Genomic DNA, 17,386 nt, shown 5'->3' on the forward strand with positions numbered 1-17,386 from the left:
GATTAGGTGATGAGGTTCCTGAAGCATGCGTCTAACTCAGCAACGGGTCATGTTATGGGAAAGCGGATAAACAGAGGAGCAGTATATGGTATGGAATTACCTTGTGAGTTTAAAATTTCAAGGAGACAAATTTTCGTGCGACTGGCTTGAAGAAAAGTTTAAAATAGAAAACTTTGATGTATCGTAATGAAAAAAAAGTTACTTGAAATTGAAATGACTATGTTTTGTATAGGAAAGTGTGCGATTAAACCATTAAAATCAAACCCATTTCGTTAGACAGTTTCTTGATATTGTTTACTGTCCGCTTATGGGAGGATATTTTAGACTCTGTGGACCCTGAATAGATGTCTGTGTCCGCTTACGAGAGATTTCCTCTTACAGGAGGTTAAATATGTAGTGTTTTAGAGGAGAAATTGCTGGGACTCCGGTTTGGTGTCCACATACAAGAAGTGTCTGTTGGTGGAGGTTCGACTGTACAACCAAAAATTAGCATTAGGTGAAATACACACACACTGCGTAGCAACGGCTTCTGCAAATTGCCTTCGAAGTTTCTGGTGGCCACCAGGTGTGTTAAAGTATGTTGTATGCACTTATGTTTCTGTCGCGTTTTCAAACCAGCCCTCAAAGGCACGGAACAGCACATCCCCACTCATCTAAATTAAATAAAAGTACCCCTTTTACCCTAACAAGTTTCAGGCACTAGACATGCCTAAGACAAACATTTAACCCCAGACAGTTCCAGTACGTTGACTTGGCAACAAAAACACCCCGGGAGGCAGCAATTATTAGCACTGTTTAAGTGTTTTTATGGCCTCTTGGATTATGGATAGTCTGCTCATTTCCTCAACTTTTGGCTCCTTGTCACCGGAAAGGGAGTACATGTGGTCTCCTCTCCACTGTCACTGCCTCAAACTGCTACATGTTGCGGACTTTGAAACTTCTACCATCCAATGAAGCTTGCTTGCTTGCTTGCTTTCAGTTCGTGACATCACGTACTCGCCTTTGGAAAGGCCTCCTGCTTTTCTTCTGGTTTTTCAATCAATGGCGACAGTGGTAATAAATAAGGGCCTGCTAATCCAACAATGATTCCAAAAAGTCCCAATATTATCCTTGTTTTGCGCGGCAAACGCAGGTAACTTTCCAAAAATCCCATTCTGAACAGCAGAGTGAACAAGCATGTGAGTGCTTGTACATTCACGGTCAGCAGCTTAACGTGGTGATTAGGGTGATTATGCGCACTGATCTACCTTGACATGAACCAGGAGTTTTTTAGATGGCGGCGGACGCTCTAGACCGGTGATTTGCAGACTTTTCCGTTCCCTACGGCCTGCAAAAACACAAACATCAAGATAACGAATCAAAAAGAAATGTCCACAAAAAGTGCAGATTCGAGACAGAGGTTTTACAAAAACAAGGACAAGGATCTATCCGTAAGTGATGTTTTCACGTTGTCTGTCGTGTGGCGGGGTTATTTGAATCTCTGTTTCATTATGGCTTGCAGCTTGTCTTTAGACAATTACCAATCCTCACCGCTTTTAGTATTTTTACTGATTTTTTTTATTGAGCTTCTGCAATGCGTTATGACGTTTATTCTGATGAAGGCAGGAGAGACCTTGTGTTTCGCTGCTCAATTAAAGTGCATATTTCCGATGCATTGTGAAATCTCCTTCACCTTAGCTGGTAAACGACCTGTTATCAATGTTTTGGGTAGCTTTATTCCAGAAAAAAGGGATGAAACCCTTAAGTTCGAGGATTTAACTGTTATGGTATTGAGTGTAAAACTGGGGAAGGTAATTCTGTTTACAAACATTGCTTTTGTTAATTAAATGTGCCAACCACGAAATAAAAAGACCCTTGGTTTCAACAACCAATGAGGCTCTGGTTGGCATATTAATGACAATTAGTGACGTCAACAATATCTTCCCTATAGAAACTAAAGAGGCGAGCTGCAAATACCAAGGCAATTGTAGCCAGCTTGCATTCAAAATGTGCTTTCGTTTCCACGGAGATCACACTATAAATAAACAAGGTTATTAAACATCACTCCTCACTAACTATTACTTCCTGTTAACCTGACTTTGATGACCTCTGGAAATACCACAGTTGAGCTGTAAATAAATGAAGGGGTAGTTTCTAAAGAAACTGTGGTGCTGCGTCGGTGCGGAAGTAGTATACAAAAATTTGGTTTATCAACGGAGTTGATAATGTAAATTGACCACTGCACAGAGATTCTAAAAGCTCTGTACGGTGGTCAATTTACATTATCAACTCTGTTGATAAACCAAATTTTTGTTGAGCTGTAAATACTTTGTTTGTTTATTTCATGGTGCTCTTTGGGCTTGTTTATGATAAAAGGGAATCCTACTTTGTGTTTGTCTGTAAAGACAAGTGATTTAGCAATATTTGTGGTATACAGTGTACTGGTACCACAATAGACCTTTTCGGCTTGTACATTTTGTTTTCCCAATACAGATCATGTGATAATACTCAGGAGGCTTGGTCCTTTGTTTTGTTCATTAAAAAGAGTGCATGCAGGCATATTCATGCTTGCATGCCTTCATTTTAATGAACAAAACAAAAGACCCCACCTCCTGAGTATTATCACATGATCTGTATTGGGAAAACAAAATGTACAAGCCGAAAAGGTCTATTTTGTTGTTAAGATGATCACTTTCCAAGTGTAGAAATGCTCATTTCTTCTGCCACTCACTTAATAGTTTAATGTAGATTGCATCAATGTAGGGACATTGAATAGTAAGCAAATGCAATGATTAGGTTTTTATAAGGGTGAGCACATAGGCTACAATTAAATTTTGTGTTGCAGGGGTTACAAAGCAGTCAACTTTTGTGTAACTTTACAAAGTTCTTGCCAGCAGCAATTCATGTAGTTTCTTATTTTATTTATGATTTTGTCATTATGCCAGTTCTTCACGGTTCAACCTTTGTAAGCTCCTCCGTTGGTGTATTTCATAAAAGTCATGTGTGCAAGACATGTATCCTGCACAGAATTTTTTCAAGCACAAACAAAAGAGAGAAACTTTGTCATACAGTCCTTTTTTTATACATGTAGTTGTAACAAAACCATAACTATAATTATTTGAATCTGTACTAGCAATTCATCAATCATTCTGCTAAACTTATAGTGAGTAATTATGTCAAATTGTTAAATAACTGAAAATGTAACTCGTTAGTTTGGGAGCAGTTGCTATGACGATTGGGTGAGGTACAGTACAATCGAGCTTTGAGAAAGAAATAGGTAATTCATGCCAACCCTACAAGTGGGGATCAACAATGCACTATTACAGTGTACAAGGCAGGGGAAAGTTACCAGAAACCCAATCCTCAACTGAAAAAGGTACAGTCTCAGAAAATCAACAAAAGCCTTACACTGCTTAACACTCAAAACCCCCCATTTAACCCATTGACTCCTAGCTAGGAGTGGGACTTGATAGACTTGACTTTGTCTAATGCCAGACGGTTTTAGCAAGATCTGCTTAAAGGCGAGAAAATATGCAAGATAACAAATACACATAAGAGGATGTCCTTGCTCCGGGCTTTGATGGCTACCAGCTGAGCTGCACAGAGGGGGCAAACATTGACTAACATATTGTATTTAGGTTAACTTAAGCTGAATTGCATTTAAGTTATCAATATACTGGTATATACATGTCATGGCCTTTGGTCTCTTTGAAATACATGTACATTGTGTAAGAGTATCCTTCAAAGTTTTACTGTGTACACATGTATCCAAAGGATCTTGATATCAGCAGGCAAGTCAGAAATTTAAAGAAAACGACAAAACTTTTGAAATTATAAGACATGTTTAGACAGAGACTTCTGTCTTCTTCAGTTGATTAATGTGCAAAGCGTTAAGTTGAATTTATAAGTATGGAAAAAGTGCTAATTATGCCAGTAACAATGGAATGTACATAAAACGTGACAATGTGAGAATTAAAAGGATAGTTTTAGATTTACGTGATGCAGTTGCAGAACAACCTTCTCTTAATCAACAGCTGCATCATGTAAACCTAAAACTATCCTTTTAAGTCTCACATTGTCACGTTTTGTGTACATTCCGTTGTTACTGGCATAATTAGCACTTTTTCCATACTTATAAATTCAACTTAACGCTTTGTACATTAATCAACTGAAGATGACAGAAGTCTCTGTCAAAACATGTCTTATAATTTCAAAAGTTTTGTCGTTTTCTTTAAATTTTGTACACATGTATGTTTTTAGGCACTGAGGCAACGAAGAAATGAAGTGACAGTTGAGCTCAGAAAGGTACAACTAATTTTCTTTCATCAAGGTGTGCAAGTCCTTTTTCATGTTAGCCTTAGTTTCAATGTATTTTGGGTCCCTTTTTTTCATCAGGCCAAAAGAGATGATTGCATTCAAAAGAAAAGGAATGTTCCCCAGGATATTGCAGATGAAAAAGATGAGAGTTTACAGGTATAGTGTTTACACATTCTTAGGCAAAATTATGGCCATTCTTTTACCAGTGATGTTTAAGATTAAGATGCATTACTGGTAAACGTGTTTCCAAGGTGAAGACAATGTAGCATTGCTACCTTGGCAAATCACACAGTGTCCAGCATATAGACCTTATTCATAAATGGCGGCCAATTTATAATTCTTTTGTCGAAGTGCAAATTAGCCTACCAAGCCTCGATACCATACAGTGAATTGAAAAGAATTTTTGCTCTAAAATGAGGCTTGGTAGGCTAATTTGCACGTGGACAAAAGAATTATAAATGTGACCGCCATTTATGAATACGGTCTATACAGTACTGTACAGCTACCAAGTAACTTAAATCCATTGTATGGTGATTTATTCAGTAGCTAATGTGATCCAGGTTTTGAACAAAGGTCTTTTAATTAAATTTGTTTATTTTCCAAATCTAAACTCCAAAGGTGGCTTGTAGATAGTGAAGTTCTAGTTCCAGTCCCTTATTGGACATTTTTTAACTTTTTCCAATAACTAATACATGTATTTTTCTAAGTTTCAGGCTATAAAACTATCCCTGTTGTTGTAAAATTAAATTTAACGCCCACGTCGCCAGTGGAGGGTAGGTGCCCAGGAAGCCTGGGGGCTGCAACCGCAGTCACATCCCCAAGGCGCTAGAACACCCGACTGGCCTGCCCAACCCGCAACCAAGCCACGAGCCCCCCGCGCCAGGCCCCCCTAAGGCACCCGTCACACTTGAGCCAGATAGCTCAGTGGAATAATAATAATAATAATAATAATAATAATAATAATAATAATAATAACACACAAAAAAAAAGAGCACAAAAAAAAAAAGAAAGGGGGGGAGAGGGAGGGAACGCCGAGAACCACTAAACTCCTAAACCGACTCACAACGCCACGCCAACAAACACGCTGCAAGCACATTGGACAACGCATGCACTACGCAGGAATACCGCTGAACCATGTCAGCCCCAGGGCTCCCCCAACCTAAAGAGTGCTGCAAACGCTACAAAAACGCATAACAACGCTAACAAACGCCTGCAAAACGCTACTGACCGGACTAGCTCCCGGTCGTGAACCATGTAACTATAACAAACGCTACAGAACGCACCAAAACGCTGAACAACGCTACCAGACGGCCAAGACACTAACAACCGCCTGCAAAACACTACTAACCAGACTAGCTCCTAGTCGTTAACTATGTTAAATTTTATTTAACTATATTTAACGCCCACGTCGCCAGTGGAGGGTAGGTGCCCAGGAAGCCTGGGGGCTGCAACCGCAGTCACATCCCCAAGGCGCTAGAACACCCGACTGGCCTGCCCAACCCGCAACCAAGCCACGAGCCCCCCGCGCCATGCCGAAGGGATCTCCGGGTAAGAAGAACCCGGAGCAAGGGGGCTCGGGGCAACTAGGCCTAAGCCCCCGATAGCCCAAACCTGAGGCACCCACCCCCGCTGGTAACCAGAGAAATCCACTACCTGTTACGCCACCAGCTGGGAGGAAACACGGACAATGGAACTAACTGGAGTTCTGATATAGATCTGGTATGCCTCGCTCGACCAACGCCCCAAGGTTTTGATCAGGTGATCCGGAACACCACGTGCCGCTGCAGTGGTCGCCGCCCCAATCCGGAAACTATGGCCGGAGTAGGCGCCGGAGTACCCAGCCCCATGTAGGGTAGACTGCAAAAAGGATGATAGCTGCTGCCGGGTAAGAGGACGACCATCACTAAACAAGAGCAGGGGCCCTGGAGCAGACCCACGCAGAGACAAGTACGTGCCCAACGCTGTTATGGGGCACACAGAGCCCGAGCCACGCCCCAAGTAGATATCACAACCCGCACGGAAGGGGTCTGTCTTGGAACACTTGATACGGACTTTGAAACAAGAGGGATTCACCAAGGAGTCCGCTTGCAGGTCGCTAACAGTCATATGGGTGTGAGGATCAAAGGCCGAGTTGACCGTGAATTCGCCCGCACGCAAAAACCCAAAAAATGCCAAGCAGCACGCAGCCCACAACATCACATGGTCTCTAGTAGACAGGTCCAAAGAGCACTGAATGACCTTCAAATGATCAACGGTGATAGGTAGGCGCCTGGGTGACACTGGACCTTGAACTCGCTTAATACCCCTTAGCAGACGCTGCAAACGAAGACAGTTGACTAGCGGGTCGGGAAGGCCATGGTCAATGTGAAGGGAGCGCACTGCTGATAGATAGACCTTGATGGAGGAATGGTTCAGGTTGTCGGCCAGGAAGGAAGCAAAGCGCATGAGAGTCTCCTCAGTGGCTGGGGGGATGGAGCCATCCTGGTTTGCACGACCATCCTGGCGGCAAAAGTCTGTAAATCGACGTTGGGCGGATCGGTACACTCGTCGGGTGGAAGGTGCAAGACCTTGGGTAAGTAAGAACCGACACTTCTGAGTCAAGGCATCTGAAGCGCTGCCAGAAGGGAAGCAGGAATAGGAGACGGGGTTGGGTCGGCCTGTGGCTCCAGGCGTCTGAACCGCTGAAATTGGAATCGAGAGAGTGCATCAGCAACTGGATTAGCTTTGCCTCGAACAGATGAAGCTGTAAATGAGAAGGAATGATGGATGGCCAGCATAGTCAAATAACGCAGCAACACCATTAAGTTTTTGTCCCGCGAGGTGCCAGACTTAAGTACAGCCACCACAGACTCGTTGTCACAAAAGAACTCGACCCGCCGAGATACCCACTGACAGCCCCACAGATAGGCTGCCACTACAATTGGGAAGAGCTCCTTGTACGCTATAGATGAGGAACTTTGTGCAGCTGACCAGGCACCAGCAAACCAGTGGGATTTAAAAATAGCTCCATAGCCCAACGAGCCCGCTGCATCCGATGAGACCTGGAAGTCCGGGAGAGGTGCCCATGTGGGCATGCAGAAAAAACTGAGGCCATCCCAAGTTTGGAACAGTTCCCGCCACCAGGTTAAATCCCGCCGAAATTCCTGGTTAAGCCTAATGGGGTGATCATCACGGCGAAAGGCACAAAGCAAGTCGATCATCCGGCGAAGGAATGTCCTACCCTGTGGGGCGACCTTGCAGGCGTGATGGAGATGGCCAATCAGGGATTCCAGCTCGCGACGTTTACAAAAACGTTTTGCTGACCACTCATCTAACAGTGAAACAATCCTATCTCTCTTGTCAGTCGGAAGGCGAGCCTGAAGATTCTCGGAGTCAAGTTCAATCCCAAGGATTGTAAGACGAGTCGCGGGTCCCTCCAACTTATCTGGATTAAGGGGAAGGCCAAGTTTTGAACACAGACGAACGCAGGTTTGAAGGTTGTTGTGGCACACAGGGGACGCCGGTGGGCCCAAAGTGAGGAAATCGTCCAAGTAATGACGGAGAAATGTAACCTCATAATTGTGAACCAGGATCCATTCAACCAGGTCTGCAATGGCGGTGAAAATAAATGGTGCTGAACGCAGCCCAAAAGGGAGCACCAAATCCACAAAATATTGCCCACGCCACTTCATGCCAAGAAGGGGGCGATCGTCTGGGTGGATAGCCACATTCCGATATGCACTGGCCACGTCGAACTTGGCCATTAACGTTCCTCGACCCAGAGACATTATGCCATCAATGAAAGCATCCACTGAAACATACTGAACTGTAAACGGGGGCTTAGGGATGCCGTCATTGACGCTTTGCCCCTCTGGGGATGATAGGTCTAAAATGAGACGCCACTTCCCAGGCTGATTAGTTTTGGGGATCACCCCGAAACGACTTATTTGCAATGACGGAAGCGGGGGCACTGGAAAAGGACCTGCCACCCTGCCAGAAGAGACTTCAGCTTGCAAGTAGGAGTCAATCACTGATGGGTGCTCAGCCGAGCTACGCATGTTTGAAGATGCAGATTTGAGGGACACCAAGGATGGGTCAAAGCCTATCCGAAATCCATCCCGTATGCCAGAAGTCACAAATGCCACAGCTGACTTGTTGGGATGGTGGCATAATTCGGCTTGAAATTGATCCAACTGTAATGGTGTGACCTGAGACACCGGAGATAACGGGGCAAAAGAGACAACTGGAACGCTGGGCTTAACTGGAACAGAAACGGGAACTGAGACTGGAACTGAAACTGGAACAGGACAAAACAACTTTGCCAACTGAGGCAATCCATTCGGCTGGCGAGGCAACGCAATCACATCATTCAAACTATGTACAAACACAACACTGGGCGAACCTCGCCCCTCAGTACTGTCCCCTGCTCCCTCCAGGGGAGGGGGAGCGGGAACGGGAACGAAATCCAGCTGAGCGGGAAAGGGGCAGTTAGCCTTGGTATGCTCTCCCTCGCAATTGCTGCAGTTGTGGCGGAACTTGCACTTCCCAAATAGCCACCGGCATTTCCCTTCATTCCAGGAATGGCAGAATGGTGTGCGTCGGTGGGAGTCTGGGCTGTCTGAGGAAGACTGAGGAAACCCGGAAAGGGAAGACGGCCTTGGTTGCAGTGAGGACGATGCTGGCAAACGCAAATGAAAACTATACAGATCCAAATTCATTTTGGACCAATCCGTAAGGCCTGAGGCAGCGGCATCCCTTCTGAAGGCCAGATCGTATTCAAGCCAAGCCAGACCTGGATATTGGCGGGCTGTTTGAATAATGAGCAGCTTATATCTGGTCAAGTCTAACCAACGCAGGGGGTGAGAGGCGCACAGGACCAGCTGGAAAATCGTGAAGGCTTCAGTCCAAGTAAGAATATCCTTGATTTCAACCTGCCTGCGTTTTACGTTGGACACCAGGAGTTTACCCTCCAGGAAGGTCTGTGGTTCCTGATCCCCAGCTCGGAGATTGACTGTAAGTAGATCCGCCAACTCCACGAACTGGCCCTCGATGATCTTCTTGGCCAATTTTGCCGGGACTGGTGCATGACCAGGACCAACAATGAAAGCCTTATCAGACGTAGGCACTGATCCAGAGTTACCAAAACTTGGCAGGCTGCCGGATACACTGGGACTCGCGAATGGAGAGGTAATGGGGGCCATGAAGCGGGCCGAGCTTGAGTCAGTGATGGCCGACACAGGAGAAAAGGTAGGAATGAAGGCCGGCAAAGTAAACGTACCTGATGACGCCCCAAAAGCCATAGACGAGACATTGACATCACAAGAAACAGCAGTCGATCCAGAGGAGCTAGATGGAGTGACGCCAACAGAAGTGCCAAGGACGGAAGGGGGTAATGGCGAGGGGGCGCTCCCTTGAATTGAAGAGATGATAGTCGGAAGAGTGCTTCCAAGCGCGCGAACAACAGCCTCGGCGATCGAATCGACGGCCAAAGGCGCCACGGGGCCAGAGGGAGCCGTAGAAACCACCATCGGCGCGGGCGACAAGAGAGGTATGTCCTCCGAACGAAGTCCGGCGGACAAGCTATTGTTGGTTGAACGAGGTGGGTTCGGCATGATGTATGATCGAACACCAACCAGCGACGAGCGAGTTAGAGGCGACCACGAAAAAGAAGTGAAAAACGAACCAACAAACACGACAGAGAGCGAGAAAAAACCGCGGGCGATAAAGGACGAAGTCCTTTGGCCACGCTAACGGATCGGCGAGCACACTACGGTCCAGGGACGAAAGAGCGACGAGTGAAGGAAAGACAAACCAATAAACACGACAGCCGCCGAAGAAAAACCCTGGTCGATGACTGACGAAATCCTTAGAATTTATTCCTTTGTTGACCACAACTGGGAACCGCTACACTAAGCCCGCCAAAATAAACGTATCGGAGCACACGATGGTCCGAAGCACGAAAGAGCGATGAGCGAGTAAAGACAAACCAACAGACACGACAGAGGGCGAGGAAACCACGGTCGATGACGGAAGAAATCCTTGTGTTTTCTCTATTGTTGTTTTTCTTTTGTTGACCACAACTGGGAACCGCTACACTAAGCCCGCCAAAGAAACGCCACGCTATCTGAGCGACGAGCCGACTATCGGAACTGGTACAAGAGAAGATAAGACGAACCACAACACGGCGGTGAAGACGAGATGGAGACGGTCGAAGATCGAAGAACTTCTATTTCAACCTGGACAGCGACCGAGATAGCCAACGAAGCGAGAAGAAGAACGCCGAGAACCACTAAACTCCTAAACCGACTCACAACGCCACGCCAACAAACACGCTGCAAGCACATTGGACAACGCATGCACTACGCAGGAATACCGCTGAACCATGTCAGCCCCAGGGCTCCCCCAACCTAAAGAGTGCTGCAAACGCTACAAAAACGCATAACAACGCTAACAAACGCCTGCAAAACGCTACTGACCGGACTAGCTCCCGGTCGTGAACCATGTAACTATAACAAACGCTACAGAACGCACCAAAACGCTGAACAACGCTACCAGACGGCCAAGACACTAACAACCGCCTGCAAAACACTACTAACCAGACTAGCTCCTAGTCGTTAACTATGTTAAATTTTATTTAACTATATTTAAAAAAATTAAATCCTTTTTATCTTACAGTACTTAAGGCTTTCCATTGAGATGGCCATTGTCAAATTTAATAGCAAAACAGGGCTCAAAATTGCGACCAATACAGTCGCATTTACATGTACGACTAATTTTTTTCCTTTGCGACTTGTTGTCACCTTCGCTCTTTCGAAACAAAAGGGTTAGCAGTTGCCACTTTGCTGCTACTTTTGCTAAAATAAATAAATAAATGACAAAATTGTGTTGTTTCTCGCTGTGAATTTTCTCTGAAGATAGTGTAATTGTAGAGTAATTTAGCTGCGATGTTATGTGCACAGATCCATTCCTTCGATCATTCGCCATTTTTAGCGGTTTCTTTACACATAAGTATTGTGGGCTTATATTTTTTTGCTAAACCGCTGGAAACACAATGCACCGCGGCAATTTTGCAACTAAAATTTGCGAAATTGCGACTAAGGAGGAGGCAGTGTGGCCCAGTGGTTAGGGTGCTTGCCTTGAGATCCGGAGATCCCGGGTTCAAGACCCGCTCTGATCACTCGTTGAATTTGTTCCCGGTATTCCCTGGTTCAACTTCCCATCTGCACTTGTAAATAGCCAACTGGTTTGCCTCCGGCCAGTTGGGATTCTTAACAGTTGTAGTTGTTGTGTTCTGTTGCTTCGTTGATTGTGTTTCATTGGCCCTGAAAAGCCCCTATGGGGAGCGGTCAATTATTAAGTATGTATGTATTGTATTGTATTGTAATTTTCGTTTCTTATCGCTAAATGCGACTGGATTTTTCCGTTAATTTCGAGCCCTGCTTTGAAAATCAAGTCAAGGAGTAAAGTCGTAAGTCCATTACCACGAAGTGCTTATCCCTCTTATTTGGCCTTGGCCCATCCAAAGCCTGGTATTATCTAAATTTGGAATACAGGTCCCATCAAATAATGCCTAATCAGTTTGAGTCTGATGACCGCAACGCTTCTGATTAGTCCGTAGAACCAGGTAGCCACATGACACGTGGGATTTGGCCCATGCCAAATGCAAAATAGCAGTAAACTATTCTAAAAATAGCTATTACCATAAACTAACATGCTGCATTCCATTGAAGATGAACACTTCTGAGCTATAGACTTCTGATGAAGTTTGATCCTCAAAGCCATCATTTCTTAAACATCCTAATCAGTGTGAAGCTACATGTTACCAAAAAGTTAGTGAAACCTTGGTTAAAGTGTTGTTACACTTGACTAGTATGCATACTTAATGATCTGCTTATTGATTCTTGTACATGTATGTTACAATGTGTTATGGTTGTGTATTGTTTTGCAGGGGAAAAGCCTCCATAGCATTGTTTTGGTAAGTGAACAAGCTTACGTAGATCTTCTTGAAGTGCCTCTGAAGTAAAAGGTAATGCCTATTTGAAAGAGATTTCAAAATAAGGGAGAATGGTGTTTTCTGTTTTGAAGTATCATTTATTATCTTTTCAGAGATGAGTTTTATGTTTACATAATTATGCAAATGAGAAAATTGATGATGTCATCAGTGGTTTCACTAGAAGATGGATCACAAAATCAAGAATAACTCTGAAAATTTAACAATGATTATATTCAAATTTTCATTACTGATAACCCTTAAGAAAGGTGCAAGGCAGTGCAGAGTATGATGTAACCATGGCAACACATGTGGCTCCAGCCCCTTTCAGTTGTAAATGAAGTGTCTCAATTTCCCCTCACATCAGGCAAGACAGACAGTCCTGCTGAAAACACACGTAGAGCCCATGTTGCTGCTCTAGGTCTCCTAATGAACTCATTAACAGTGAATGATGTTTGGTTGAGACAAAAAAAAATGAGGACATCTCGTTTGCACAAAATTGATCTGGAAGCAAACTGTTGTCATGGAAACTGCACAATGGCTATCAATTTATGCATTGACTGACGTGCATTACTGGTGCCAAGTTTGAAGAGAACTGCATTAATATTTCTGAGGATATTCTATACTATATGTGTGTGTTCCTGCCCCCTTCCCCTTGGAACCACTGATGATGTCATCGATCAGTTTTTACACAAAAACTTTAATATCTCTAGAGCAATAGGATATATTTCAAAATGAAACACCATGTTGCTTTTCTTAAAAAAAAGTCTTTCAAAATAAGCTTCAGTTACAGTATTTTATTTCATAGGCACTTTAATGAGGTTCAATCCAGTTTCAGCACTTTTAACATTCTATTTAATTTGATGCTATACAACTGTGTCATGTAATGGTAGTTGTAGGGTACCGTATGCAACCCCAGGAATTTCTTAACAAGATGCAGTAGTTAAAGTGGCAACAAAAGAGTCTTTTGTCTTAAAATTCTTACATTGTATATTCCAAACATGAACTCTGTGACCCCCAATCTTTTGCTGGGAAGTGGTTAGCATCCTGACAAAAAAACTCTCTGCAGAGTTAAAAAAAAATTCTCTGGAGCAGAGTCATATCCACGCTCACAATTGGACGAATTTAAGGTGGCTCTGAATCCACTCCAGTTAATTTTTTAACTTTGTTGAGACATTCATCTACAGCTGCTAATCACTTACCTGCAAGAAAATATGGGAGTCACGAAAGTTGTTTTAGAGATATGTGTTTAAATTTTGAAAAATAACAGCTTGCTTTTAGATAACTATTGTCTTGCCATGGTTACCTGTTATGTCACATAATGAGGTTCTCTTGTTAAGCAATATTACTGGTACCATAAAATTGCCATTACTTAAAGAGTTCATACTTCTAATGAGACATTCCCTTCAAATTGTTGAAACTGATTTGTAAGCTGGCATTAACCCTTCTGCTATCACCCCTCACTGATGTAAAACTATGGTTTCTTTACAATCTATGGTACAAGCATGGACAAAACTTTTAAGAAAATTACCCTTCCAAGCAGTTTCAGTTGTAAGCAAACGATTTGACTCCCCCCCCCCCCCATCCTCCCTCCTTCCTTGTTTCTGGGGATCACAAACAGTTTCTGGAAATCAACACTCTCCAAATCAACATTGGAAAGTGGGAGGGTGGAGGAGAAGTAACAGCTGTGGAATTCACGAAGGAGAAATTATTAGTGCACAAGTACTTTTGCTGGTTTTTGTATGGTTTTCTTAACAAGTTTTCGCCCACGATTGTAACTCCTTGATACAATGTATGTCTGAGCTTGATGTGATCATATGTAAGATTTGGAAGTTCATAATTATTATGATTATTTGCTTAGTGCACAAGTTCATGTCAAAGAATCCCTTGTGATACAATAATCCTACACCTAAGGTTTCCTATTTTACTCAAATACCATGTCCTTAATTGTACAATAGAATGCAAGCAGTCACGATCCAACTGAACAGCTCTGTGCTGTACAAGCAGCGAGGTTGGTAATTACATGTATTCTGATATCTAGTTTTAGAATGTTCAAAAGTTTGAAATTGCAAAATCAAAACCAGAACTGCAGGACAATGCATTTACATGGCTGGCTAATCAAGCTTGTCATACAGTTCGTGTTCAGCTGAAATTTTATCTTCCCATTGCAGTGGTTTCAGTACAGTAAGGGGACAGCATGAGCTACTTAACTGAGAGATGTCTGCTACTTTTTCCCCCTAAACTGAAGTAATTTCAAACCTAAGATTAAAATTAATTTTGACAATGAGAGCTCTAGGGTACTCTGTACTCAGACCAGCCACTAACTTCACATTATTTTAATTGTTATTGAAACCCCTGCCATTATTCTTGGGTTTAATGATGTATGATAATGATATTGAAATAACAGAAAATAAAATTTAAACCAAGTATAAATCTAAACCACATCTTTGTTTTTGTTTTAGTTGTTTAGTTGGTTCATGTTAGACTATCATACTAAACATGTCATCAGAACATTGCTACAGTACTGCTCAAAGATAAGCGAACCATCAAACTCATTGACAACGCGTTGAGAACAAAGAGTCTTGAAACACGTTTGAAAATAAAACCAAGAAGGAACAAGAAGAAATGTGCATGTTTAATTGCAGATTTAAAGGTTATTAAAGCTCTGGCTTTCGCTTCTCCCATTTTCTTTCAAACTAATTGAAGAGAATGTCACATTCTTGATATAACATGCATTGCGTATGCTTGATCATAAAATCAGTTTTTACTCGTACATAATCAGTGAGGAAGTACATTGAAACAGATTCTCGGAAAGCTAATGACTTTGGTCAACATGTTTTTGTTTGCGTTCAACGAAAACTCAAAGGGGTTGAAAGTCAAACACAGACTAGTTGAAGACTAGTTTGAAACGCGTTTGGTGGTTCGCTTATATCTGAGCAGTTCTGTACGTGTATTTTTTTCCCTTATGTGATTCTTGCTCTTCTTTTTTCAGAAAACTTCTTTCCAAGGATCGTAATCCACCAATTGATGAACTTATTGAGTAAGTTATATTAACTTAAGGCATCGTGGTCTTTTTGGTGTCTGTAGGATTTCATTATTATGGCATCCTCATACCTCATTTTGAGGAAGTGCCAATTGATAGCATACTTGGATGTATGTTCTGTATGTGTAACTTTGTTTTCAACTTCAAGTACCGGTACTTTTTAAACTGTGTATGTTTGATTGATGCTGGCAATGTTTACATCAATGTGCTTGTATTTAGGTCTGGTATTTTGCCAGTACTTGTCAAGTGCCTAGAGAGAGAAGACAAGTAAGTCAAACTAACAATACATGTAATTATCAGGCATCTACAATAACTTGCTACCAACAGCCTTGTTGCTGAATGTGCTACCCTAGGGAAATACTTAATAGAGTTGTCTATCTAGAAGTATTCAGCTGAATCTCTTTTATTTATTTATTTATTTTTTATTATTTATAAACTTCGCCAAAGACAATTTGGCAGGAGAGATCTCACAGAACTAATGTTCCAATAACGAGACTCCAATAACGAGACTCCTTTTAAGACGTTTTTTTGTGACTGCTAACTGCATTGTTTGAAAGCAAATTTGGTACATGTAGCTAATTTTTCTGACTCATGAGCTACTAAGTTAAATTTGTTTCATTGCAGTCCATCCCTTCAGTTTGAAGCAGCATGGGCCTTAACAAATATTGCTTCCGGTACATCTGAACAAACTAAAGCCGTAGTCAAAGCTGGTGAGTGCATTACAAATCAAGTTTCCCTTGAAACTTGATAAAAATGCTGCATGTTAAATTTTTTTCTAGACATTTCATTACGTACATGTTGGGCCTTCACATAAGTTAGGATTTAATTTTGTGTTAAAATTGTTGAGAAAGAGATCACATTATTACAGTAGTTATTGTTAAGTATAGTTGCCCATTTTGATTTTAGATGCTGTGAAGTATTTTATGAAGTTGTTGGATTCACCACATCAAAATGTTTGTGAACAAGCTGTCTGGGCCCTTGGAAACATCATTGGTAAGAATGAAGACTAAGAATTCTTTGACTAAAATAATGCAGAGAGATTTATCTTACCCTGCTAATCACTTTCCTGAAAAAAGGTGGGGTCACCAGAGTTGTTGTAAACATTTCAATGGGCTGTTTAGATGGTTTTTTTACTGCCATTGTTATCGATTACATCAACATTATTTATGTCATCTTGTTGAGCACTTCAAATATGAGTTGCTGTTTTGAGGGAGAAATCACATTTGCAACTTGTCATTTTGTTGGATGTTGCGTTGCAGGTGATGGACCTGGCTTGAGAGATTTTGTCATTCAACATGGTGTAGTTAAACCTTTGCTCAAGTTTGTCAGTCCTAATGTCCCAGTAAGTTTAATCTCCAATAGAAAATTATTGCCAGTGTTGATTTGGATGTCGTAAATGGTGTTAAACAGACAGTCCAATATGGCTCACAGCCAGTGCAGTGGAACTTTCAGGTTACCATGAACTTCCAGGTTACACTGGCTGCAGAATTGAGTATTAATTTTGAGTTATTTGCATTAAGGACGTTCGCGCGAAAATTTTTCAACATTGATTTTTTTCTGAAACTTTTACCACTGTAAGATGATGAGTTAGTTATGTCAGAAATGTAAAAAAAAATGGGGGTCACCGACTTCGTTTTGGAGAGAACATGCTCGGAAAAACACCCAAAATGTGACAAAATCGGGCTTCGTTAGCGAATAAGGCCAGTGTCTGTAAACCCAAATATATTGCAATTAAATCTTTGAAGTGAAATCTTCTCTGCCAAATATTGTTTAATTAAGTGGACTTATTAAGTGAATTTAGTCAACTGGTGAGGTTCCTTAAAGATCAAGTTCGCATTTAGCGACCACAGTTTCACTCGCCTTGCAGCCGCAAGAGGCAAGATTTGATGTCCCGTGAGCAGAAATCTTGAAATTTTTTTAACTTCCCACATTGATTTTTTGTTCATTTTTGGACAACGTGAAGATAATTGTAAATAAAATCCGTTTCTGGAAAGAAAAATAGGGGTCACCGAACGTCCAAGACCGTTAAATCCAGGCAAAGCTATGGCAATGGCCTTTTGCCCTATTATTTCTTGTTT

The 17,386-nt window shown here is 42.3% G+C and overlaps 1 protein-coding gene across 1 annotated transcript in view; it reads left to right on the forward strand.

Moving 5' to 3' along the window:
- Positions 1-1,254: 1,254 nt before the first annotated feature.
- LOC138028389 (importin subunit alpha-3-like) overlaps positions 1,255-17,386 on the forward strand; it is a 32,830-nt gene continuing 16,698 nt past the window's right edge. Inside the window, exons 1-10 of the mRNA XM_068875909.1 lie at positions 1,255-1,430; positions 4,240-4,284; positions 4,375-4,452; positions 12,224-12,250; positions 14,224-14,276; positions 15,258-15,305; positions 15,528-15,575; positions 15,933-16,018; positions 16,215-16,301; positions 16,568-16,650. Coding sequence (XP_068732010.1) covers positions 1,368-1,430; positions 4,240-4,284; positions 4,375-4,452; positions 12,224-12,250; positions 14,224-14,276; positions 15,258-15,305; positions 15,528-15,575; positions 15,933-16,018; positions 16,215-16,301; positions 16,568-16,650 — 618 coding nt within the window. The 5' untranslated portion in view covers positions 1,255-1,367. The remainder of the gene's footprint in view (positions 1,431-4,239; positions 4,285-4,374; positions 4,453-12,223; positions 12,251-14,223; positions 14,277-15,257; positions 15,306-15,527; positions 15,576-15,932; positions 16,019-16,214; positions 16,302-16,567; positions 16,651-17,386) is intronic.

This window comes from Montipora capricornis, chromosome 13, assembly GCF_036669925.1.
Source record: "Montipora capricornis isolate CH-2021 chromosome 13, ASM3666992v2, whole genome shotgun sequence".
NCBI classification, from domain to species: domain Eukaryota; kingdom Metazoa; phylum Cnidaria; class Anthozoa; order Scleractinia; family Acroporidae; genus Montipora; species Montipora capricornis.